Raw genomic sequence first — 25,931 nt, 5'->3', positions numbered from 1 at the left:
TTCCAATAAAATTATACCAATTGTTCTTTCTTATGTTTTTATATTAAGGATAAAGTGTATTTTTCTTAAAGCTGTGTAGTGTGACCAGTCGAATTACATCTGGAACACAGCACCTTACATTTGCCTCTAAATAAGATAGGCTATCTCCTTGATATATTTGCAGGGGATTGGTCTGGTTCATAACAAATTCTGGCTCTGAGGTTCTACATCGGCGCAACATCGAGGACCGAAGGGCCTGTACTGCGCTGTAATGTTCTTTGTTCCATCTCTACTTTCAGGTTGTATTATGGATTATTGGACTCAAAGGCAGTGAGTGGTGAGTGTTGGGTTTTTTTTTGGGTGTTGCATTTGTTTGGTTTAAACAGGGTGTGCCTTGTGTAATAATGGCTCTTTCAGTCACTAAATGTTTCCTGGGGGTGGAAGAAGTCACTTCAGGTAGTTTACAGAAAGTGAGCAAGGCAAACATTTCGGAATTGGCAAACAAATTGGAGTTGTCTGTGTCTGTGAGGCAAGGGAAAATAATTGTAGCAATAGCTGTACATTTACAAGTGCCAAGAATGCATCCAGAATAATTGGAAATGGCTAAATTTCAGTTGCAAATGAAGCAGCTTGAATTAGAGATAGTAGCAAAGGAAAAAGAAAAAGATAAGCAAAGAGAGGCAAAAGTAAAAGAAAGACATAACACAGTAGAACACAAAAGTAAAAGAATTAACGCTGCTTGAATATGAAAAGAAATGAAACAGTCTGAGTCATGATTAGAAGCAGAGCTAGTGAGAGCTATCTGAGGAGGTATCTGGGGACAATGATGAGGTGATAAAAAAACCATCTTAAGTGCGTGTCAACTAATACTAGAAGCCTACAGACAGCATTTTAGGAATTTAAGGGGGAAGCTAGTCAAATGTACATAGAGTTTGAAGGGATCAACAAGGTAATCTTCATAGGTGAATAATGGCATTGAGAATAGATCAGACATATGATCCTTCTAGAAAGATTTATTTTGGAAGAGTTCAAAAATTCACTTCCTGAAGTAGTAAGAACTCACATGGAAGAGGAGAGAGTTAAAATTAAGATTAGCAGCAGAATGGCGCATGATTATGATTTGGTTTATTAGTCAAAGTTTGGTTTCCAACATCAATTTCAATCTGTGAGCGATGGAAATTTCCAGAAAAGAGAATTTCTCAGATAGTAAAGGAAAAGGAGATCTCATTGACGATGTAAAGATAGTTTATCTCAGGTTAAAAAGGAAACCCATTAGAGGGGAAGAGAAGTAAAAACTCTCAGGTGTTTTCACTGTAATAAAGTATTCCACATGAAGTCGTGGTGTTGATGGTTTAAGAAAAGCACTGGGAAGGCAGATGTTGTAAAACAGGATAAGCCTTGAGGGTTTATTAAAGTGGTAAAGGAGATCTCAATTTCAGTGGAAGCTAAGAGTTGCAAAACAATGTAAAGCCTAGTCAGGGATTGGTTAATAAGAGAGTACCAGATCTCTGTAAAAAATTTACCTGTGTTGGTAAGGTTTATTTTTGTGTTCCAGGAGGAGTAGGTAAAGAAATTAAAATTTTAAGTGATATAGGAGCAAGTCAATCTTTGATTGTGAGAGATGAGGTGGTATGTACTTTGGAAGCAGTATTGCCAGAAAAGGTGGTAACATGGAATTCAGGGTGAGAAGAGTTGTATTCCATTGCATAAGGTGAAGCTGGAGAGTCTGGTGAAAAGTGGTGAAGTGGTGGTAGGAGTAATAGAGAAATTCTTGGTTCTGGAGACATAGTGTCTCCTTGGGAATGACATAGCTGGATCATCGTTGGGAGTGATGTCTATTGTGGTTAAAAAGCCAGTGGAAAATCAAGCAACTGAGATGTTACAGGAATATAACATGGGATTTTTCCTGACTGTGTGGTGACAAGGTCACAAAGCCATAGATTGAAACAGGAGGAGAAAGCAAGGAATAAAGATAAGGAAGTTGAAACTCAATTATCAGTAATTATGTTTAAATGGTTAAGGAAAAAAACACAGGTGGAGGACAAAGTGAATATTTTTAGTTCTGAGAGATTAGTTGAATTATAACAAAAAGATGTAAAAATGAAGCAATTGTATCAAAAGCATATATATAAGAAGAATCTGAATGTATCCCAGCATGTTACTATCTTAAAGGTTAAGTTTTGAATTTCAATTGGACATAAGAATAAAGTGTGTTTTGCTTAAAGCTGAGTGAATCTGGTACACAGAACCTTAAAATTGCCTTTAAATAAGATTAAATTTTGAGTCTTGGCTATCTCCTTGATATGTTTGCAGGGGTTTTGGTCTGGTCCAAACACTATTTCTTCCTCTGGACTATAGACACTGCACTGAACTGGGATGCAACTTCATTCCAGGCTTGGAGGGTCTGATCACATGGTCTCCTCTGCTGTCCAATAGGATCTCCATGTCCTTGCCAGAAAATTGAGGTGTCAAATTGCTTTTGTCTGCAGACAAAGGAACTGTGCAGAGCAGCTCCCCACTGACAATGCTTTACCTTGTGCATAATTGTGTTTTAAAGATGACAAGGTACCAGGAATCCCAAGCAGTTCCAGCAGTAGTATTTACTTTTGCCTCTGGTGAGTGGGAAGATCTGATGAGTGGGGTGGAAAAATAGTATGAGAAATCCCACCAGGGTGCATGAAAAAAAACTCTCCTTAGTATTAAAAAAAATTGACACTTAGCCAGTTCCTGGCCAAATATAGACTGTTCATTTTGACTCTCTCCGCAGATGCTGAGTATTTCTACTATTGTTGTTTTTTCAAAGGAGTGACAACTTGTTTTATTAACATCTTACTTTGTAATAATCTGATCTTTAAAGAATTTTTTCAGTGTTGTGTTTTTTGTTTACGCAGGATCGTGCTATGAAGTGACTTTTGTCATTGATACTATAAATAGATAAAGGGATTTTGGGGTGCAAGTCCATGGTTTCCTGTAAATGGCAACAAAAGTGGATAAGGTGATAGTCCCTCACAGATGAGGATGACTCTCTTCCACTTTCAGGGTGTCCCTAAGTGGCTGTACAAAGGCAGAAAAAGGGATATGATATAGAACATAGAACATAGAACATAGAAGAATACAGCGCAGTACAGGCCCTTTGGCCCTCGATGTTGCGCCGATCCAAGCCCACCTAACCTATACTAACCCACTATCCTCCATATACCTATCCAATGCCCGCTTAAATGCCCATAAAGAGGGAGAGTCCACCACTGCTACTGGCAGGGCATTCCATGAACTTACGACTCGCTGAGTGAAGTACCTACCCCTAACTTCAGTCCTATATCTACCCCCCCTTAATTTAAAGCTATGCCCCCTTGTAATACCCGACTCCATACGCGGGAAAAGGTTCACACTGTCAACCCTATCTAACCCCCTGATCATCTTGTACACCTCAATCAAGTCACCCCTAAACCTTCTTTTCTCTAATGAAAACAGCCCCAAGTGTCTCAGTCTTTCCTCATACGATCTTCCTTCCATACCAGGCAACATCCTGGTAAACCTCCTCTGCACCCGTTCCAGTGCCTCCACATCCTTCCTATAGTATGGCGACCAAAACTGCACACAATATTCCAGATGCGGCCGCACCAGAGTCTTATACAACTGCATCATGACCTCAGGACTCCGGAACTCAATTCCTCTACCAATAAAAGCCAGTATGCCATATGCCTTCCTCACCGCACTATTTACCTGGGTGGCAACTTTCAGAGATCTGTGTACATGGACACCAAGATCCCTCTGCTCATCCACACTACTAAGTATCCGACCATTAGCCCAGTACCCCATCTTTTTGTTATTCTTCCCAAAGTGAATCACCTCACACTTAGCTACATTGAATTCCATTTGCCACCTTTCTGCCCAGCTCTGCAGCTTCTCTATATCCTGCTGTAACTTGCCACATCCTTCCTCACGGTCAACAACTCCTCCGACTTTCGTATCATCCGCAAACTTGCTCACCCAACCTTCTAACCCCTCTTCCAGGTCATTTATAAAAATGACAAACAGCAATGGTCCCAAAACAGATCCTTGCGGAACACCGCTAGTGACGGCACTCCATGAAGAAACTTTGCCATCAACTACTACCCTCTGTCTTCTTCCATCCAGCCAATTCCTAATCCAAACCTCCAACTCACCCTCAATGCCATATCTCCGTATTTTCTGCAGTAGCCTACCATGGGGAACCTTATCAAACGCCTTACTAAAATCCATATATACCACATCTACCGCTTTCCCCTCATCAACCTCCTTCGTCACCTTTTCAAAGAATTCAATAAGGTTTGTGAGGCACGACCTGCCCTTCACAAAACCATGCTGACTATCCTTGATCACATTATTCCTATCCAGATGTGCATAAATCCTATCCCTTACAATTCTCTCTAAGACTTTGCCCACAACAGAAGTGAGACTCACCGGCCTATAGTTACTAGGGTTATCCCTACTCCCCTTTTTGAACAAGGGAACCACATTTGCTATCCTCCAGTCTTCTGGCACTACTCCTGTAGACAAAGAGGACATAAAAATCAAGGCCAATGGCTCTGCAATCTCCTCCCTTGCTTCCCAGAGAATCCTAGGATAAATGCCATCAGGCCCAGGGGACTTATCTATTTTCACCTTTTCCAGGATTTCCAACACCTCTTCTCTACATACCTCAAAGCCATCCATTCTACTTATTTGTGACTCAGTATTCACATCGACGACAATGCCCTGTTCCTGAGTAAATACTGAAGAAAAGTATTCATTCAGTGTCTCCCCAATCTCTTCCGCCTCCACACGCAACTTCCCACTACTATCCTTGACTGGACCTATTCCTACCCTAGTCATTCTTTTATTCCTAACATACCTATAGAAAGCCTTAGGGTTTTCCCTAATCCTACCGACTAAGGACCTTTCATGTCCCCTCCTTGCTGCTCTTAGCTCTCTCTTCAGGTCCTTCCTGGCTACCCTATAACTCTCAATCGCCCCAATTGAACCTTCACGTCTCAGCTTGAGATAGGCCGCCCTCTTCCATTTAACAAGGGATTCCAATTCCTTATTAAACCACGGCTCCCTCGCACGACCCTTTCCTCCCTGCCTGACAGGTACATAATTATCAAGGACACTCAATAGTTGCTCCTTGAACAAGCTCCACATATCATTTACACTCTTGCCTTGGAGTCTACTTTTCCAAGCCACACATCCTAAGTCATGCCTCACCGCATCATAATTTCCCTGACCCCAGCTATAACTCTTGCCCTGTAGTACACACTTATCCCTCTCCATCACGAGAGTAAAAATCACCGAATTATGGTCACTATCCCCAAAGTGCTCACCTACCTCTAATTCTAACACCTGGCCTGGTTCGTTACCCAGAACCAAATCCAGTATGGCCTCCCCTCTTGTTGGCCTGTCTACATATTGTGTCAGGAAACTCTCCTGCACACATTGAACAAACACTGACCCATCTAACGAACTTGAGCTATAGCTTTCCCAATCAATATCCGGAAAGTTAAAGTCCCCCATAACAACCACCCTATTACTGTCACTCATCTCCTGAATCACCTTCCCTATCCTTTCTTCAATGATTCTAGGACTATTAGGAGGCCTGTAAAAGACTCCTAAGAGGGTGACCTCACCTTTCCTATTCCTAACCTCAGCCCAAACTACCTCAGATGGCAAGTCCTCATCCATCGTCCTTTCCACCACTGTAATACTATCTTTGACAAGCAATGCCACACCTCCCCCTCTTTTACCCCCACCTCTGACCCTACTAAAACATTTAAATCCTGGAACCTGCAACAGCCAATCCTGTCCCTGTTCTAGCCATGTCTCCGTAATAGCCACAACATCGAAGTCCCAGGTACCAACCCACGCTGCAAGTTCACCTACCTTATTTCGTATACTTCTTGCATTGAAGTATACACACTTCAAGCCACTTTCCTGTTTACAGGCACCCTCCTTGGAAATTGATGCCATGTTCCTAACCTCCCTACACTCCAGGCCCTGCACCCTGAAGCTACAATCTGGGTTTTTTTTACATAAAGGTGCTAGATACCTGGAACTCGCTTTCAGAGGAGTTTAAAAGGGAACTGTGGTTTAAAAGGTATTGTTTAAGAGACATTTCAACAGACACATGACCAGACAGGGAAGAGGGGTATTTGGACTATGTTCAGGTGAGATGGGAATAGTTTAGAATGGCATTATGGTCAGCGCAGACACGATGGGCCAAAGGGCCTGTTCCTGTGTTGACTGTTCTATATTCTATGTCAGATTTCACAATATTTTGCTCTTGTATTAAGGTTCCATATATGTTCAGCATAACCTTTCTCTCTCGAAATAAAATCTAGCATGTAACCTGCACTTTTTTATTAATAGCTATTTTAACCTACATGGCTACTTTTAGTCCCAGATCACTTTACTGTTCTACTCCATTGAGATTCTTTTTTTCTGAAGACTACATCTTAATTTTCTTTCCTACAGAAACCTGTGAACTCTCTGAATGGAACCTGCACACTCACTGGCATTCTGGATGGTTCTCTCTTTCTGAAAGGAATTTGTTTCTGTCTCTGGGCCCCTGTGTCATAGGACACCTTGTTGCTATCTTCAGTCCCATACTTTCTGTCTCATACTCTTTGTGTTAAAGCACTGAATTATTCACCTCAAAAATTTTCAAAAGGCCTCAATCCAACCCATGTAAGCAAAATCAAGCTAAAGCTACACATTTCCATTTCCAGGGCGAGCAGCAGCGAAGGTAAGACCGTTTGGTTTTAAAAGTGCTTACCGGTAGCGGGCAGCGGTGTTTTTTTTTCTCTTTCACTCTCTCTTCACAGAAAGAGCGGGAGCACCAGGGGGAAGTGACGACGACCAGAGGGGCAGCCGAGACCCGGAAGCAGTTAGTGTAAGCTTACCTGGGTAGGTTTTTTCCCCCTTTAAAAGCGCAAAGGAGAGGAACCCGAGGCACTACACGGGTAGTGCCTCCCACCCGCCCTCCTCCTCTAACCTAATAATAACACCTGTTTTGGTAAGTAGGTAAGTGCTGAATTTTGCTTGTTGTATTCTTTAGACCCAGTTTTTTTTAAAATAAAAGTTAGCTTTAGAGGGATGGCAGTGAAGGCAGTGCAATGTTCCTCCTGCAACATGTATGAGGTGAGGGATGCCATCGACGTCCCTGCCGATTACACTTGCAGGAAGTGCACCCATCTCCAGCTCCTCCAAGACCGTGTTAGGGAACTGGAGCTGGAGTTGGATGAACTTCGGATCATTCGGGAGGCAGAGGGGGTCATAGATCAGAGTTATAGGGAAGTAGTAACTCCAAAGATGGCAGATAGATGGGTGACAGTGAGGGGGACTGGGAGGAAGCAGCCAGTGCAGGGACCCCCTGCGGCCGTTCCCCTCAAGAACAAGTATACCGTTTTGGATACTTGTGGGGGGGATGACTTACCAGGGGTAAGTAACGGGGCTCAGGTCTCTGGCACGGAGCCTGTCCCCGTTACTCAGAAGGGAAGGGTGAAGAAGAGCAGAGCAGTAGTAATTGGGGACTCGATAGTTAGGGGCACAGATAGGCGGTTTTGTGGGAACGAGAGAGACTCACGTTTGGTATGTTGCCTCCCAGGTGCAAGGGTACGTGATGTCTCTGATCGTGTTTTCCGGGTCCTGGAGGGGGAGGGGGAGCAGCCCGAAGTCGTGGTCCATATTGGCACCAGCGACATAGGTAGGAGGAGTGCCGAGGATGTTAGACAGGCTTTCAGGGAGCTAGGTTGGAAGCTCAGAGTTAGAACGAACAGAGTTGTTGTCTCTGGTTTGTTACCCGTGCCACGTGATAGAGATTCGAGGAATAGGGAAAGAGAACACTTAAATGCGTGGCTACAGGGATGGTGCAGGAGGGAGGGATTCCGGTTTTTGGATAACTGTGGTTCTTTCTGGGGACGGTGGGACCTCTATAAACAGGATGGTCTACACCTGAACCTGAGGGGCACCAGTATCCTTGGGGGGAGGTTTGCTAGTGCTCTTGGGGGGGGTTTAAACTAACTCTGCAGGGGCATGGGAACCCAGATTGTAGCTTCAGGGTGCAGGGCCTGGAGTGTAGGGAGGTTAGGAACATGGCATCAATTTCCAAGGAGAGTGTCTGTAAACAGGAAAGTGGCTTGAAGTGTGTATACTTCAATGCAAGAAGTATACGAAATAAGGTAGGTGAACTTGCAGCGTGGGTTGGTACCTGGGACTTCGATGTTGTGGCTATTACGGAGACATGGCTAGAACAGGGACAGGATTGGCTGTTGCAGGTTCCAGGATTTAAATGTTTTAGTAGGGTCAGAGGTGGGGGTAAAAGAGGGGGAGGTGTGGCATTGCTTGTCAAAGATAGTATTACAGTGGTGGAAAGGACGATGGATGAGGACTTGCCATCTGAGGTAGTTTGGGCTGAGGTTAGGAATAGGAAAGGTGAGGTCACCCTCTTAGGAGTCTTTTACAGGCCTCCTAATAGTCCTAGAATCATTGAAGAAAGGATAGGGAAGGTGATTCAGGAGATGAGTGACAGTAATAGGGTGGTTGTTATGGGGGACTTTAACTTTCCTGATATTGATTGGGAAAGCTATAGCTCAAGTTCGTTAGATGGGTCAGTGTTTGTTCAATGTGTGCAGGAGAGTTTCCTGACACAATATGTAGACAGGCCAACAAGAGGTGAGGCCATACTGGATTTGGTTCTGGGTAACGAACCAGGCCAGGTGTTAGAATTAGAGGTAGGTGAGCACTTTGGGGATAGTGACCATAATTCGGTGATTTTTACTCTCGTGATGGAGAGGGATAAGTGTGTACTACAGGGCAAGAGTTATAGCTGGGGTCAGGGAAATTATGATGCGGTGAGGCATGACTTAGGATGTGTGGCTTGGAAAAGTAGACTCCAAGGCAAGAGTGTAAATGATATGTGGAGCTTGTTCAAGGAGCAACTATTGAGTGTCCTTGATAATTATGTACCTGTCAGGCAGGGAGGAAAGGGTCGTGCGAGGGAGCCGTGGTTTAATAAGGAATTGGAATCCCTTGTTAAATGGAAGAGGGCGGCCTATCTCAAGATGAGACGTGAAGGTTCAATTGGGGCGATTGAGAGTTACAGGGTAGCCAGGAAGGACCTGAAGAGAGAGCTAAGAGCAGCAAGGAGGGGACATGAAAGGTCCTTAGTCGGTAGGATTAGGGAAAACCCTAAGGCTTTCTATAGGTATGTTAGGAGTAAAAGAATGACTAGGGTAGGAATAGGTCCAGTCAAGGATAGTAGTGGGAAGTTGCGTGTGGAGGCGGAAGAGATTGGGGAGACACTGAATGAATACTTTTCTTCAGTATTTACTCAGGAACAGGGCATTGTCGTCGATGTGAATACTGAGTCACAAATAAGTAGAATGGATGGCTTTGAGGTATGTAGAGAAGAGGTGTTGGAAATCCTGGAAAAGGTGAAAATAGATAAGTCCCCTGGGCCTGATGGCATTTATCCTAGGATTCTCTGGGAAGCAAGGGAGGAGATTGCAGAGCCATTGGCCTTGATTTTTATGTCCTCTTTGTCTACTGGAGTAGTGCCAGAAGACTGGAGGATAGCAAATGTGGTTCCCTTGTTCAAAAAGGGGAGTAGGGATAACCCTAGTAACTATAGGCCGGTGAGTCTCACTTCTGTTGTGGGCAAAGTCTTAGAGAGAATTGTAAGGGATAGGATTTATGCACATCTGGATAGGAATAATGTGATCAAGGATAGTCAGCATGGTTTTGTGAAGGGCAGGTCGTGCCTCACAAACCTTATTGAATTCTTTGAAAAGGTGACGAAGGAGGTTGATGAGGGGAAAGCGGTAGATGTGGTATATATGGATTTTAGTAAGGCGTTTGATAAGGTTCCCCATGGTAGGCTACTGCAGAAAATACGGAGATATGGCATTGAGGGTGAGTTGGAGGTTTGGATTAGGAATTGGCTGGATGGAAGAAGACAGAGGGTAATAGTTGATGGCAGAGTTTCTTCATGGAGTGCCGTGACTAGCGGTGTTCCGCAAGGATCTGTTTTGGGACCATTGCTGTTTGTCATTTTTATAAATGACCTGGAAGAGGGGTTAGAAGGTTGGGTGAGCAAGTTTGCGGATGATACGAAAGTCGGAGGAGTTGTTGACAGTGAGGAAGGATGTGGCAGGTTACAGCAGGATATAGAGAAGCTGCAGAGCTGGGCAGAAAGGTGGCAAATGGAATTCAATGTAGCTAAGTGTGAGGTGATTCACTTTGGGAAGAATAACAAAAAGATGGGGTACTGGGCTAATGGTCGGATACTTGGTAGTGTGGATGAGCAGAGGGATCTTGGTGTCCATGTACACAGATCTCTGAAAGTTGCCACCCAGGTAAATAGTGCGGTGAGGAAGGCATATGGCGTACTGGCTTTTATTGGTAGAGGAATTGAGTTCCGGAGTCCTGAGGTCATGATGCAGTTGTATAAGACTCTGGTGCGGCCGCATCTGGAATATTGTGTGCAGTTTTGGTCGCCATACTATAGGAAGGATGTGGAGGCACTGGAACGGGTGCAGAGGAGGTTTACCAGGATGTTGCCTGGTATGGAAGGAAGATCGTATGAGGAAAGACTGAGACACTTGGGGCTGTTTTCATTAGAGAAAAGAAGGTTTAGGGGTGACTTGATTGAGGTGTACAAGATGATTAGGGGGTTAGATAGGGTTGACAGTGTGAACCTTTTCCCGCGTATGGAGTCGGGTATTACAAGGGGGCATAGCTTTAAATTAAGGGGGGGTAGATATAGGACAGAAGTTAGGGGTAGGTTCTTCACTCAGCGAGTCGTAAGTACATGGAATGCCCTGCCAGTAGCAGTGGTGGACTCTCCCTCTTTATGGGCATTTAAGCAGGCATTGGATAGGTATATGGGGGATAGTGGGTTAGTATAGGTTAGGTGGGCTTGGATCGGCGCAACATCGAGGGCCAAAGGGCCTGTACTGCGCTGTATTCTTCTATGTTCTATGTTCTATGTACACATGGCTCTGTTTACTTTAGAGCCATGTGTAGCTTATGCCCGATTCGTCGATTCTCCTGTTCCCTGGATGCTGCCTGACCTGCTGCGCTTTTCCAGCAACACATTTTCAGCTCTGATCTCCAGACCTCACTTTCTCCTCTGTTTACTTTAGAACCTAGGATTTCCAAATAGTGAAACACAGTGACCCTTTATCACAATGTCTTTCTGTGATTTCTTGCAATTGTTTCAAATCAATACCAATCTTCTACAATTTGATGTCATCTACAAATCTAGTAATCTTGCTTTTGATTCCAAAATCAAAACTATATGCATAACTTGTCAACAATTCCAGTGTTGATTATAGTAAGCCTCCATTTTTTACTCTCTGCCACTTTGAATACACACCCTATGCCACTTCTCTCTGCTTTTTGTCTTCCAACAAGCTAGTTATCCATTATGCTATTTGTTCCCTGACTCCATATTCTCTGACTTTATTCATTTGTCCCCTCTATTGATTTTTCTGCATCCAGATTGTCACATGATCTAATTTTAGGTCTTTGCAAGAAAGTATGCAATTGGGATCAGGTGTAATGTGCTTCTGAATTTTAGTGCTCAATATAGAGGAGATACTGCCTGTTACTTGGTGTCTTTCTCTAATGGTTGGTAGAAGAAAGCTAGCTTTGGAAAACTGATCTAAAGCCATAGCCTAGCCTTTCCTCAGCGAATCATGTTGCAATACTAAATAATAGACTATTTTCAAAGGAGATTTCATACAAAGAATGTTTTACTGGGCCAATAATGTCAATACGTATGAGGAAGAGGTTTTAATGAAAATCTGCCAACCAATATAAAGAATGTTTCTGGTTATAAATCTTCTGGTATCTTAATGTTTTTAATCTAATTGGCAATCGTAGCTTGAAAGCATAAAGAGAATTAATGAGTTTATGGGTGAACAAAAATCCAAAGCTGACACCAATCCAAATGCTGAATAATGTAAGGAAAATGTATTTTTCAGCCAATTCAGTGCAAACCCTTAACATCATGTACATTTTAAAGTAACTTTAAAGTTATTTGATAGTACAGAACTTGAGCATTGCTACAAAAAGACTCTGATAAGGTTTTTATCCTATATTCTTCACTTGCAATTTCAATTCAATTAATTACAATTAGCAATTAATGAATAATTCTGACAAATGCCTTTTAGAAATTTAGTTACATGGTCGACTGGGAATGTTACTTCTTCAAATAGTCAAGGAAGTTCGTTAGGCAAGATTTTTCTCTTCTGAATCCATATTACCACCTTCAAGCTGATACCTAATATCTCGCAATTTCCTTCTTTGTCTCCTTCAGCACTCTGGTTAGTTAGCAACTAACACTTTTTTTTGAGCTTCTTTAGCTTGTGGCTTTCACCTCATCTGTCTGTAATTGCAGTCTGTAATTTTACATGTGCTATCTCTGCCTATTAAGGAATATAGCCTTTATTTTCACTTGTGAATAAATAAATAATCATTCATAACATTAACTATCTCAGTTTTAGAGCTATATATAACTGTTATAGTTTTTTTCCAGTGCTCTGGCTTCTGTTTTATTGTTATAGCATGGGAACTTCTTTAACCTGAAATAATGTTTTGTTATTTACATAATCTTTGTTTTTATCAACGTTTGGTCTTTTTGTAAACTTGTATCCACAAATGTTCTGAAAATATTGCGAATACACTGACAGATTCTGTTCACCGAGCTGGGAATTTGTGTTGCAGACGTTTCGTCCCCTGTCTAGGTGACATCCTCAGTGCTTGGGAGACTCCTGTGAAGCACTTCTGTGATGTTTCCTCTGGCATTTATAGTGATTTGTATCTGCCGCTTCCGGTTGTCAGTTCCAGCTGTCCATTGCAGTGGTCGGTATATTGGGTCCAGGTCGATGTGCTTATTGATTGAATCTGTGGATGAGTGCCATGCCTCTTGGAATTCCCTGGCTGTTCTCTGTTTGGCTTGTCCTATAATAGTAGTGTTGTCCCAGTCGAACTCATGTTGCTTGTCATCTGAGTGTGTGGCTACTAAGGATAGCTGGTCATGTTGTTTCGTGGCTAGTGGGTGTTCATGGATGCGGATGGTTAGCTGTCTTCCTGTTTATCCTATGCAGTGTTTTGTGCAGTCCTTGCATGGGATTTTGTACACTACATTGGTTTTGCTCATGCTGGGTATCGGGTCCTTCGTTCTGGTGAGTTGTTGTCTGCAGTACACCAGAACTGCAAAAAGAGGAAGAAGAACACCTATACAATGTATTCGCCAAAAACGGATACCTGCGCAATTTCATCAACAGATGCCTAAGGGAAAGACAACAGAATGAGGACATGCCACAACCCAAAGGACTAGCCACACTACCATACATCAAAAACATTTCTGAACTGACAGCCAGACTAATGCGACCACTAGGACTCATAACAGCACACAAACCAACAGCCACTCTCAGACAACAACTCACCAGGACGAAGGACCTGATACCCAGCATGAGCAAAACCAATGTTGTGTACAAAATCCCATGCAAGGACTGCACAAAACACTACATAGGACAAACAGAAAGACAGCTAACGATCCGCATCCATGAACACCAACTAGCCACGAAATGACATGACCAGCTATCTTTAGTAGCCACACAGTCAGATGACAAGCAACATGAGTTCGACTGGGACAACATTACTATTATAGGACAAGTCAAACAGAGAACAGCCAGGGAATTCCTAGAGGCATGGCACTCATCCACAGATTCAATCAATAAGCACATTGACCTGGACCCACTATACCAGCCACTGCAGCGGACAGCTGGAACTGACAACCGGAAGCAGCAGATATAAATCACTATAAATGCCGGAGGAAACATCACAGAAGTGCTTCACAGGAGGCTCCCAAGCACTGAGGATGTCACCTAGACAGGGGATGAAACATCTGCAACACAAATTCCCAGCTTGGCGAATAGAACCACAACAACGAGCACCCGAGCTACAAATCTTCTCACAAACTTTGAACACTGACAGAAGTATTTCACAGTGATAAATTCAATTCAATGAAGTGATGGATTGTCACAGCTTGTGAATTTCCTTGGGAACGACTCTTGGCTAAAACCAATCTGGAGAAGAATGTCGAAACTACCTTATTCGAAGGGGAAAGGCCTGCCACAACCTGTTATTAGATCTAGCAGTACTGGAGGATTAGACAGCCTGTTACCAAGTCAGGAATGACTACAGTCTGGTGTTGCAAGTACAGTGTGAGGATCTTCTATATTCATGGCTCCTAGTAAAATTCCTCATGCCTTCTACTTGAGTACATGCACTAATGATATTTAGCAAGTTAGGTGAAGTTCGTTCTCCACACAAGATTATTTTTAAAATGTGGAAACTACTGAAGCAGCTACATTGACATTGAGTAGACTTTAGAGATATAAACTATGCAGCAGGCTGTATTTAACTGCAGACTGTAATTCTGTTACATGATATGGAGCCACACCTAATTATACAAACTTTTGTATCTGTTCCAACCTGTGTTTTGCAATAAGATTTGAATGTTGGCAATGACTGGACCTATCTGCTTGCTATTCAAGAAAAAAAACATCATAATTCGTTGTTTAAATTTGGATTTTGGCTGTTTGCATATTTGAATTAAAGCTGCTGAAAAATGCTTAAGGAAAAATAGTGAATGGACAATTAAATGCACTACCTGTATTTTCAACGTGTAAAATACATAAAATGGGCAGTATCAAATCGGTCACTTGTCACACATATTTCTTTCTCTTTGAAGCCATGTCAATTCAATAAAGCATTCAGGTAAAGTTTCACTAAGATCTATGCATTTATCTAGCAATACAACTTTCCATTATGCTATTTAATAAATTCAGTTTTAATTACTAAAAATGATAATTACAGTTCACATTGAGGATTTTACTTTGCTGTCCGTTAGGTAAAGTTATGATGGTTGGGTCAGTTGTTGAATTTCTCCCTCATGTGATTTTGAGCCTAATAACATCTTGCATTTATGGAACATATTTAACAGTGCAATTTCCCAGAGTCTTTACAGGCAAGAATTAGATGCTAACCAGGAGCTTCGGAGTTGGAATATAGGAAGTCTGCTCGAACAGTTGGATTTTCAGGTGGCATTCCAAAGTAGTGTCAAGGCTTTGTGAAGTGAGTTCCTGTGTCAGATTGCAATAACTGAAGACTGTCTCCTACAGTGGAGTGAAAGAGAGAAGGGAAAGAGAATGCTCAGTTAGTTGGAGTTGAAGAGCACTGGAGAAGGTTATTGAGGTTGCAAATGGAAGTATTTATAAATGAAGTGCAAGAATTTGGCCTGATTGCCATTTAGTAACATTAATGATTGTTAAAATAACAATCTAAGGAATTCACATAAATTAGCTAAAACATGCAGACACGGGTTTTTCCTTCCTATTTCATAACTTAAACATTTTTTATAATTTGTAAAATTTGTATGGAAAAACTATGATAGCACTGTCTCAAACAGCATCTTATTTCCAAAAATAATCCAGATTCTAAAAAAGCTTCCAAATGAAACTGGATCGCTGACTTGGAATGTGCTGCACTTGTTTACCTTCAATCTACAGCCTAAACACAGCCTACAGCAACCAAACACTCCTCTGGCTAACTGATAGCTTAAAGTTTTGATTTATAATGTATATTTATCTTCAGTCTTTATTTGCTAAAACATCTCAATTAGCTCCACATTATTCATCAAGATTTGAAGTGCAGAGGCTGAAGTTTTGGTATTAAAATATTTTAAAAATATACCATTATTCATATCACTGGGATAGCAGAAATAGGAAACCACCTGACACTTATTTTTACATTAAAGATAGACAGTGGAAAATGGTAAGGATAATAGAATTGTAAGGCTAGGCAGGCCTATGACTAGTCATGCATTAAAGACAACATCTTGAATGATTATTCTTTTGAAAACTGACTTTCCCTTTAAAACATATTACGAAACGTTGTGTTGCTCATGATTAAGGGGGCTTTGGTCATGATTTATCAACAGTTAGTTCCCAATCCATTTTCACCACAGTACTGTACTTCAGAATTAAGGCTGCATGTCAATACTTAATAAAGCCAGTGACATCTTGTAACAAGCCAGTACAGGAAGGTGACTGGGTGTGGTAGCACCTCGTAATCATCAGGGATTCTGGTGAGATGTTGCATGAGTGTAGCGTCAGAAACACATTTGTGCTCTGAATTAGCATATCTAAGTGACAGAATGAGGAAGTATACCCTTAATTATAAATAAGGTACAACAACCAAAATAAAAACCTGGTTTTAAATCTGTTATCATCCTTGAGCTAAGTAATACAACACAATGATAGATTGAATAGGCATTTTAGTAGCATTCCTGATGAAGGGCTTTTGCCCGAAACGTTGATTTTCCTGCTCCTCGGATGCTGTCTGACCTGCTGTGCTTTTCCAGCACCACTCTAATCTAAACTCTGGTTTCCAGCATCTACAGTCCTCACTTTTGCCTATTTTAGTAGCAAGTCAGGTTTCAATAAAAATGGAAAGACAGTGAAGTTGCAGTCACAGAACTTTATGATCTAGGTGTAAGTTTCCTGCTTGGAGTGAGAAGGGGACACCTTAGCATACAACGTACCTCCAGAGCAGTGGAAGTATTATGGAAGCAAGGTCAAAAGCACAATTTAATGAGTAAGGATCCTAAAAAGATACTTATTGCAGAAAAGATTGCAAAAAAATTTAATGTACCCATGGAGTAGTGTTCATCGGATTCATTTTTAACATGGTCAGAAAAATCCTACCATAAAAATAAAATGACTATTAGCAGGAGATAAAGCAAAACCATAGTATAATGCTTAATAACACCTGGAGATTCTGTGGTTGAATTCAGCCAAGGAAGTTATGGAATTATCGCATGATGTAATCTTACTCCAGCCATGAAAAATGAAAAACACACACACACACTTCACAAACAGCCCCAGCCTATTCAGCTTCTTCCTAGCTCAATCCTCCAACCCTGGCAACATCCTTGAAAGGGTTCAGAAAAGATTTACAAGTTTCACAACATTCTTCTGAAATGAAGGAGACCAGAATTGCACACAATATTCCAAAAGTGGCCTAACCAACATCCTGTACAGACACAACATGACCTCCTAATCCTAAACTCAACGCTCTGACCAATAAAGAAAAGCATACCAAATACCTTCTTCACTATCCTATCTACCAGCGACTACTTTCAAGGAACTGTGAACTGCACTCCAAAGTCTCTTTGTTCAGCAACATTCCTAGGACCTTACCATTAAGTGTATAAGTCCTGCTAAGATTTGCTTTTCCAAAATGCAGCACCTCATATTTATCTAAATTAAACTCCATCTATCATTCCTCAGCCCATTGGTACTTTTGATCAAGATCCCGGCGTACTCTGAGGTAACCTTCTTCATTGTCCACTACACCTCCAATTTTGGTGTCATCTGCAAACTTACTAACTTGTAAAGAGATATTCCCTGACACAACGGTCGAGTGGAGTCAGGAACCTGTGGTATTTCACAATGAGAACAAATTTGTTCCAAATAAAGAGTGTCTTTGTCTTCTTCTTTTACCAACTGCTATAAGGAGTATAACCTTTTATAGTTGCCTATGCTGTAAATGCAATACATCTTCCTGTTAGTGAATAATATCCATCGTGTACTTTATTGGATAGTGATCCTGAAAATCAGCAAACATACTCTACCCATCTTTATATCTCATTTTGATAAGATCACGGGTCTCTTTACCAACTGATTAGTTGTATAATTACTCATAATTATTATTATTTATATTATTACATATTGTTATTTGTATAATTAGTCCCCTCAGTAATTTAGAAGTTTGTGTGGGAGGCAATACCTTAATAGTTGATCCTCCAAATCATAAATAACAGAAGTGAAAATAGACTTTGGAAATCCACTTTACAATATAGAGATGTCCAGGAGAATATTCAACTATTGTTAGCAGTGGTTTACAATTCAGTAATACCAACAGTAACAAATGGTTTTCAAGTTTTACTGACATTTTTAAAAACGTAATAAATTTGAAATCTTTTTCTTATCATAAAACAACCACAAAACCTAGCTCTGGCTTATAGTTGGTTCCCCCATTAATTCAAACTATAGGCAAAAGAGTAGGTCATTCAGCCCCCTGAATCTGTTCTGCTATTAGATAACTTAAACTATGCCTCCAATCCATTTACCTCTTATAACTAAATTTCCTTTAATAACATGTTCTCACAAATATGTGGTGATCTTAGTTTGGTAGTTCCAGCATTTGCAAGATATAATGCCAGATTTTTATGACCTTTTGTGAGAAAAGCTTGCTTCCAGTATTTACTCTCAAATGGTCTGGCTGTAGTTTCAAGATCATGTCCCATTATTCTTGATTTATCCATAAATAATTTCTCTGAAGCTACCAAATCAAATCATTTTAATGCATAAAAAGCAAGAGAACTGCGGATGTTGCAGGTCAGAAACAAAAACAGAAGTTGCTGGAAAAGCTCAGCAGATCTGGCAACATCTGTGCAGAGAAATCAAAGTTAATGTTTTGGTTCGGTGACCCTTCCTCAGAACTGCTGGTAGCTAGGATGGTAGCTAGCCCTTTAACACATAAACATGTCAGATCAATCTTCCAAAGGAATTTCAACTAGATTTATGTAAACTGTTCTCATTATTTAACCTCTAATCCCTACTATTATTTTGGTGAATCTCCACAGTGCTCCTTCCCAGACTAATATGTTCTTCCTAAAGTTGGGTGCCCAAAATGGAATATCATACTTCTCCATCTGAATTCTCTTGCCTAATCCTGCTTAATATGGTTATTAGGCTCTGTAATTTCCTTTTAGGAGAAAGTGAGGTCTGCAGATGCTGGAGATCAAAGTTGAAACTTTATTGCTGGAACAGCACAGCAGGTCAGGCAGCATCCAGGGAACAGGAGATTCGACGTTTCGGGCACAGGCCCTTCTTCAGGAATGAGCAGAGAGTGTTCAGCAGGAGAAGATAAAAGGTAGGGAGGAGGGACTTGGAGGAGGGGCATTGGAAATGTGATAGGTGGAAAGAGGTCAAGGTGAGGGTGATAGGTCGGAGTAGGATGGAGGCGGAGAGGTCAAGAAGAAGACTGCAGGTCAGGAAGGCGGTGCCGGGCTGGAGGGATTTGGCTGAGACAAGGTGGGGGGAGGGGGGATGAAGAAACTGGTGAAATCCAAGTTCATCCCCTGTGGTTGGAGGGTTCCCAGTCGGAAGATAAGACGCTCCTCCTCCGACCGTCGCGTTGTTGTGGTTTGGCGGTGGATGAGTCCAATGACCTGCATATCCTCGGTGGAGTGGGAGGGGGAGTTGAAATGCTGTGCTACAGGGTGGTTGGGTTGGTTCGTCCGGGTGGCCCAGAGGTGCTCTCTGAATCGCTCCGCAAGTAGGCGGCCTGTCTCCCCAATATAGAGGAGGCCACACCGGCTGCAGCGGATGCAGTAGATGATGTGGGTGGAGGTGCAGGTGAATCTGTGGTGGATATGGAAGTTTCCTTTGGGGCCTTGGAGAGAAGTGAGGGGGGAGGTGTGGGCGCAAGTGTTGCACCTCCTGCGGTTGCAAGGGAAGGTGCCGGGAGTGGAGGTTGGGTCGGTGGGGGGTGTGGATCTGACAAGGGAGTCGTGGAGGGAGTGGTCTCTACGGAAAGCTGATAGGGGAGGGGAGGGAAATATATCCTTGGTGCTGGGGTCTGTTTGGAGGTGGCGGAAGTGACGGCGGATGATGCGCATAAATTTCCTTTAAGGCAAGTAGTCTCCACCAAAACGTGGAGTGGGAGGTTAGATAGCTCAGTTGGCTAGACATCTGATTTGCAACATAGAGTAACGCCAATAGCATGGGTTCAGTTCTCACTAGGTTACCACGAAGGACTTGGATTAAGCCACCACCAGTCTTCTCTCTCAAGTGAGATAATATCTGCACACTCTTAGTGTTTTATAGCATTTTCTGTTATTCTTTTTGACAAGGTGTTCAAATGCCTGTGCGAACCAGCACTAGGGGAATGCAACATAATTTCTTCACTGCAGTCCCAAATGGGATATTTGTTCTTTTCGCTTAACAACATCAGACAATTGAAATCCTTTAAAGTTTAGACAAAGTTTAGGAAAAAATGAGGTGTGTCAGCATCAGATCTTCTGCAACGATTAATGTTCTTCTAGATATAATGTGTTCTATTGAGGGACTTTTAAAAACAAAGCAGTCTTTCTTCAGCATGGCAATTTTTCAGTTCTGGAAATTTATTTTTTGAGGTGGGGGAAAGCTCTAAATTCCTCTTGGTCAGATACTGACAAGGTTTGGAGTGGCTCCAGTTGGACAATGATGATACTTCAGAGCCTACCTGGCAGTGGCTGTATCATCAGGGTCAGGAGGCTGAGAACGTGCAGGCAGGCAGAGAGGGAGCTTCACGACTGTGAGCGTGCGTGCGCGCGCGCTCCCCTTCTCTCATCAGCCGCCTTGACAGCTGCACACTCTCTCTCTCACACACACACACACACACAGACACGGTGCAGCCATGCATCCTCCTCATCTCACCCTCCAGCTAACCTACCAGATGGATTAACGCACCTCCAATTCTCTGGATGTCGCCAGGAACCGTTCCACACAGACAGACCGGGGAATGGATTGGAGTTGGGAACAGGATGAAACATGGAAATGCAGCACCACAGGAAGGTAAGCGCATTCAATTGAAATATAGAGCGTCAGGGCAGCTGGAAAATTTGGTATGAATTGCCTGTATCTTTGTTGCGATTGGACGCTGTCTCCATCCAGTGTTTGATGGTCACTGGAAGGATGACCATGCTCCTGGTGGTTCTTATTTCCAAACTGTGATTTTTCGCCAGCAGTTCAAGGGTTTTGCTGCAGCCCTTGGCTATTTGTTCCTATGCAGGATTTCTCGCTCTCTAGGAGGTTACATGCGGCAGCTTGTCTCCAAAAAGTCTTGTCTTCGATTGAAAGGTTACTCGTGGGTCCTAAAGCATCCCACTACCACAGTCAGCACCCCGGATTTATATCTTGCTTTAGTTTAAACAATAGTATTTGGGTCAACTGACTATTAATGAACGATACCTAGGTTCAAATAAACATCTACGCCTTAAAGCAGACCTATTATGAACACCTTTGCCTCTAACTTGTTAGAATATGATGGAAGGGACAGACGGTTTCTGAAATTATTTATGGTAGAATATCATTATGGGTCAAATCAAAGTTCAACATTTGAAATAGTCGAAGGGGCGTATCAGTATGTAACATCCTGAATATTTGCTGTTATTATCTTCTACAATCATATTCGTCGGCCTTAGGAGGGAGATGTTTATCTTGCTGAAAGATTTGAATGGTGTGATAAACCCTGGAAGAAAACCTGAGAGAGTTTGTGTTTAGTTCATCAAGTTTTATGTAAAGAACTGTAAAAAAAAGGCCAAAATATAATTTGACAAGATGTATTAAAAATCAACTTTCAAAAGGATAGTAAGTGATGCATCTTTACAATGTAGATTGAATGTGTGAGAATCTATAAATGCTAACCCAGGTAAAGGACCAATACCCAGAGAGCAAGAGATTATCAAGTTTAAAGCAGTGAAATAGACGATAATAAATCAGTATTAAGGTATTGTTGAGTCTGAAGATTGTAGCAGAGGGAAAAATTATACAGGAAGGGGTCATAAAATTTTGATATCCTTGGGAAGAACATGCTAGAAAAGAAAATTGCAGAATATGTTTTAATTTCAACATTTATGAAATGACTGGTATGACATTTAGCTATTCTCTGCAAACCCTGCATTTAACTCAGCACTTGCTATTAAGAGGAAGAAGTGTGACAGCAAAGAAGGCATGGACACAATGGTGCTGATTTTAAATTTAGTATAGGCTGGTTGGTTCTGAATGGTGTACTGACTGCATCACATCATTTTTGTGAATTTTGACAGTGCTGAGGACAGGGCAGACCAACCAAAGCTCCTATTTATTTGAATATCAATGTTATTACTGAATAAAAAGAACTTGTTCTTTTAAAATGAATCTGACTGAAAAATAAAACCTGTTGTGACTCATTAATGGTACTTTGACAGCCTCAAGTTGAGCTTCACCTTGGCCATTTTGCTGAATTGTTTCCTCTAAATATCAATAAGGTATTTTCCATTACGGTGTATATATCGACTGCTTACTATTTAATTGGTTCTAATAATTTGCAATGTATCTAAACAGAATACAGTAACACCAGTGAAATTAAGAAGCTGAAACTTTATATCAGCTGTCCCTTCCACATTGGATTGGGTTGAGAGGTGATGGACATAAGATTAGATAAATAGTTATTTGAGAAGGGGTGTATTTGCTGTGCCTGCTGCCTTCTATTTTCACTAGTGCTTTACCGATGGTTGGGTTGGTGGCATTTATTATTTAACCAGCCGCAGATGGGGACCTTACAACTTGAGAAGTCCACCCATAAGGCTCGTGTCCTTCTGGCAGCCTGAGGAGATTTCCTTTCTGATTGGGATCCCATACAGCAAATGTTGACATAAGATGCCCTGCTTCCTCCTTCATGATTGACAGAGACAAGTATGCCCCAGCAATTCCTGAATTTGCTTTTACTCCTGGCCTTATCGACAATTACAGTCCTAATATTAGCCATCTTCCCCGGTGGTGCTGCTGAAGCCATAGCTCCAGCTCTTGGAAGGGAAATAGCATCTGCCTCTCTGAAGCAGGGTATGATCACAAAAATCTAATTGTCTGAAAAGTAAAGTTCAGCAGTGGATACCAGGTAAAACAGAGATGACCCTCCACCTCAACTTTCTGGCAGGTGGGAAGGGATACCCGAAAGGAAAAAAAAACAGTAAAACTTGTGAATGACACAAATTGTTCTGAGATGTCTTATTTACTTCAAAATGGAGATCCAGTATGACTAATGCCTTCATTTCCAAGTGTTAGCTTTTTAATTTTTAATTTGCTTTTGTCCAGGAAGGAGCTGTGGAACTTAACTGAATAATTCAATCCTCTTATAAATATGAACTTAATGTTTCAACATAAGTATTTATTTAAAGCAGTAATCCGTGAAAAGGTTACCAATCAGCTCATCTGCAGATAGTCACTGGACGTTGAATTGAATTTTTAAAATATTTATAATTTTTTAGTTTTTGAATTCCCTTTCGAAAAACCTTAGAATTTATCAGATTAGAAATTCCAAGTAAGGAAACATGGTGGAGTGGATTTTCAATTTAAGGCCCAACATACAACTGGCATTGTAGATTGCATTGCCAGTGGTGATTTTCATTTTTATTGAAATCAATAAAATTACATAGAAGTTCCAAAATAGAAAGATATCATGCAGCTGAGCAGTAGGGTTTCATGTTCTATAGGAACATATTTCATTTAAGGGGTTAGCCATTTTTGATTTTGTTTTTAACAGTGTGAGCCTGAATTTGAAATCATATGAACATATAAATCAGCAGCAGAAGTAATCCATTCAGACCCTTGAAACTGTTCTGCCATTCAACAAGACCGTATCTGATTTGATAGTAACCTCAAATCTACATGACTGCCGAGAGTTACAATTCAAAAATAGCAAGCCAAATCAAATCAACCTCAGTATCAATGGATTTTTAACGCAGTGAAATTAAAACATTCAAGGAACCTTAAAATTGCCCAATTGTTCCTAACCAGATTTTATGGACAACAGATCTTGGACACCAAGTTTATAACTTCAACAAAAATTAACCATTTATTATCATTAATGTAACTTTAGCAGAACACAGCTAAGCAACAATGTAACCTAACTAATAGCTATGTCCTAAAGCCTAACCTTTTTGATCAAAACCCCCATTCTCACATAGTTAAGGGATGAATTAATAAGGAAATAGAAAATTGTCATTTGCCAGTACAATAGACTATTTCAAACAGTGGATACCAGACCTTCATGAAATCCTTGGACAATGGTTTGTTCATAGGCAAATGTAACTGTATATCTTAGAGTCATGGAGTCAGAGAGATGTACAGCATGGAAACAAACCTTTTGGTGCAACCATCCATGCAGACCAGATATCCTACATTAATCCATACCCATTTGCCAGCATTAGGCCAATATCCCTATAAACCCTTCCTATTCATTTACCCACGCAGGTGTATTTTTAATGTTATACCAGCACCTACCACTTCTCTGGCAGCTCATTCCATACATGTACCACCCTCAGTGAAAAAGTTGCCCCTTAGGTCTCTTTTATATCCTTCCCTTATCACTCTAAACCTATGCCCTCTAGTTCTGGACTCCCCCACCCCAGGGAAAAGACCTTGTCTATTTATCCTATCCATGCCATTCATGATTTAATAAACCTCTATAAGGTCATTCCTCAGCCTCCGACACTTCAGGGAAAATAGCCCCAGCCTATTCAACCTCTCCTTGTAGCTCAAACCCTCCAACCCTGGCAACATCCTTATAAATCTTTTCTGAACCCTTTCAAGTTTCACAACATCTTTCCTATAGCAGCAAAACCAGAATTGCACACAGTATTCCAAAAGTAGCATAACCAATGTCTTGTACAGCCATAAAATGACCTCCCAACTCCTATACTCAATGCACTGACCAATAAAGACAAGCATACCGAATGCCTTCTTCACCACCCTGTTTCCCTGCAACTCCATTTTCAAGGAACTGTGAACCTGCACTCCAAGGTCTCCTTGTTCAGCAACACTCCCCAGGATCTTACCATGAAGTGTAGAAGTCCTGCCCTGATTTGCCTTTCCAAAATGTGACACTTCACATTTATCTAAATTAAACTCTATCTGCCACTGTTTGGTCCATTGGCCCATCTGATCAAGATCCGTTGTGCTCTGAGGTAACCTTCTTTGCTGTCCACCACATCTCCAATTTTAGTGTTGTCTGCAAACTTACTAACCATACCTCCTTTGTTCATATCTAGTTTATTTATATAAATGACAAAAAACAAATGGACCCAAAACCAATCCTTGTGGCACACCACTTGTCACAGGTCTTCAGTTTGTCTTCCACCTTTGAGCCAGTTGTGTAGTTAAATGTCTAGATCTCCCCATATTCCATGTGTCCTAATCTTGCTTACCAATCTACCATGAGAAACCTTGTTGAATGACTTCTTGAATTCTGAAGTCATTGGTCAATGCCAACAGCTTCAGCAGACTTCCAGCAACATTCATTCATTTCTTATAAAAAAGATCAAAGAACTGAAGATCCTGCAATTCAGAAACAAAACAGAATGTCTTGGAGAAACTCAACAGGTCTGGCAGCATATGTGGAGAAAAGGCAGAGTTAACATTTCGAGTCTTTCTTCAGAACTGAGTTCAGAACTGAGCTCCAGAACTGCCGAGTTACTTCAGCAATTTCTGTTCTTGTTACTTAGTTCTTAGACTGGATTCCTTTCTGTGAACATTCAACAGGTAGAAAACTAGATAGATCAAAATAACGGCAGCCACCAGATCTCTCAAAGATCACTCTCCTGCCAAAGCCCAGTCAGAACTGTGCTTTTTCTCTTTCTAATCAACATTCTTGGTGGTTAGCTGGTTAGCACTGGTCCTCCTTAATTGACTAGCAGAGTAATAATCTCAAGATTACTACCGGTGCCATGTGCTAGTGAGACGAGGAACAGGGAGCGAGTGCAGCTAAACACATGGCTGCAGGGCTGGTGCAGGAGGGAGGGCTTCAGATACGTAGATCATTGGGGTACCGTCTGGGGAAGGTGAGACCTGTACATGAAGGACGGGTTGCACTTAAATTAGAGGGGCACTACTGTCCTGGCAGGGATATTTGCTAGTGCACTTTGAGAGGGTTTAAACTAGTTTGGCAGGGAGATGGGAACCAGAGCTACAGATCAGAGGAGAGGGTAGTTGTTGAACGGGCAGAAATGGAATGCTCAGAGTCTGTCAGGAAGGATACCCAGTTGGTTGGGCAAAGGA

General features: G+C 41.6%; 1 protein-coding gene and 1 long non-coding RNA gene across 4 annotated transcripts in view; one reads left to right on the top strand and one right to left on the bottom strand.

The window, feature by feature from the left end:
- Positions 1-11,950: 11,950 nt before the first annotated feature.
- Positions 11,951-20,694, bottom strand: LOC148149156 (uncharacterized). Its single transcript, XR_015758165.1, has 3 exons — positions 20,569-20,694; positions 13,449-15,182; positions 11,951-13,290 (listed from the first exon to the last, which is right to left on the bottom strand). It is a non-coding gene; the product is annotated as an uncharacterized LOC148149156 (long non-coding RNA).
- LOC148149155 (uncharacterized) overlaps positions 20,493-25,931 on the top strand; it is a 150,183-nt gene continuing 144,744 nt past the window's right edge. For all 3 annotated transcript variants that reach the window (XM_087990729.1, XM_087990728.1, XM_087990727.1), the window contains exon 1: positions 20,493-20,690. In XM_087990729.1, coding sequence (XP_087846855.1) covers positions 20,638-20,690 — 53 coding nt within the window. In that variant the 5' untranslated portion in view covers positions 20,493-20,637. The remainder of the gene's footprint in view (positions 20,691-25,931) is intronic.

Source organism: Chiloscyllium plagiosum, unplaced genomic scaffold (genome assembly GCF_037043375.1).
Source record: "Chiloscyllium plagiosum isolate Xiang-an unplaced genomic scaffold, Cpla_swu_hap1 HiC_scaffold_9, whole genome shotgun sequence".
Classification (NCBI taxonomy): Eukaryota; Metazoa; Chordata; class Chondrichthyes; order Orectolobiformes; family Hemiscylliidae; genus Chiloscyllium; species Chiloscyllium plagiosum.
Note: the sequence above shows the minus strand (reverse complement) of the source record. Positions and strands in the feature narration are given on the sequence as shown.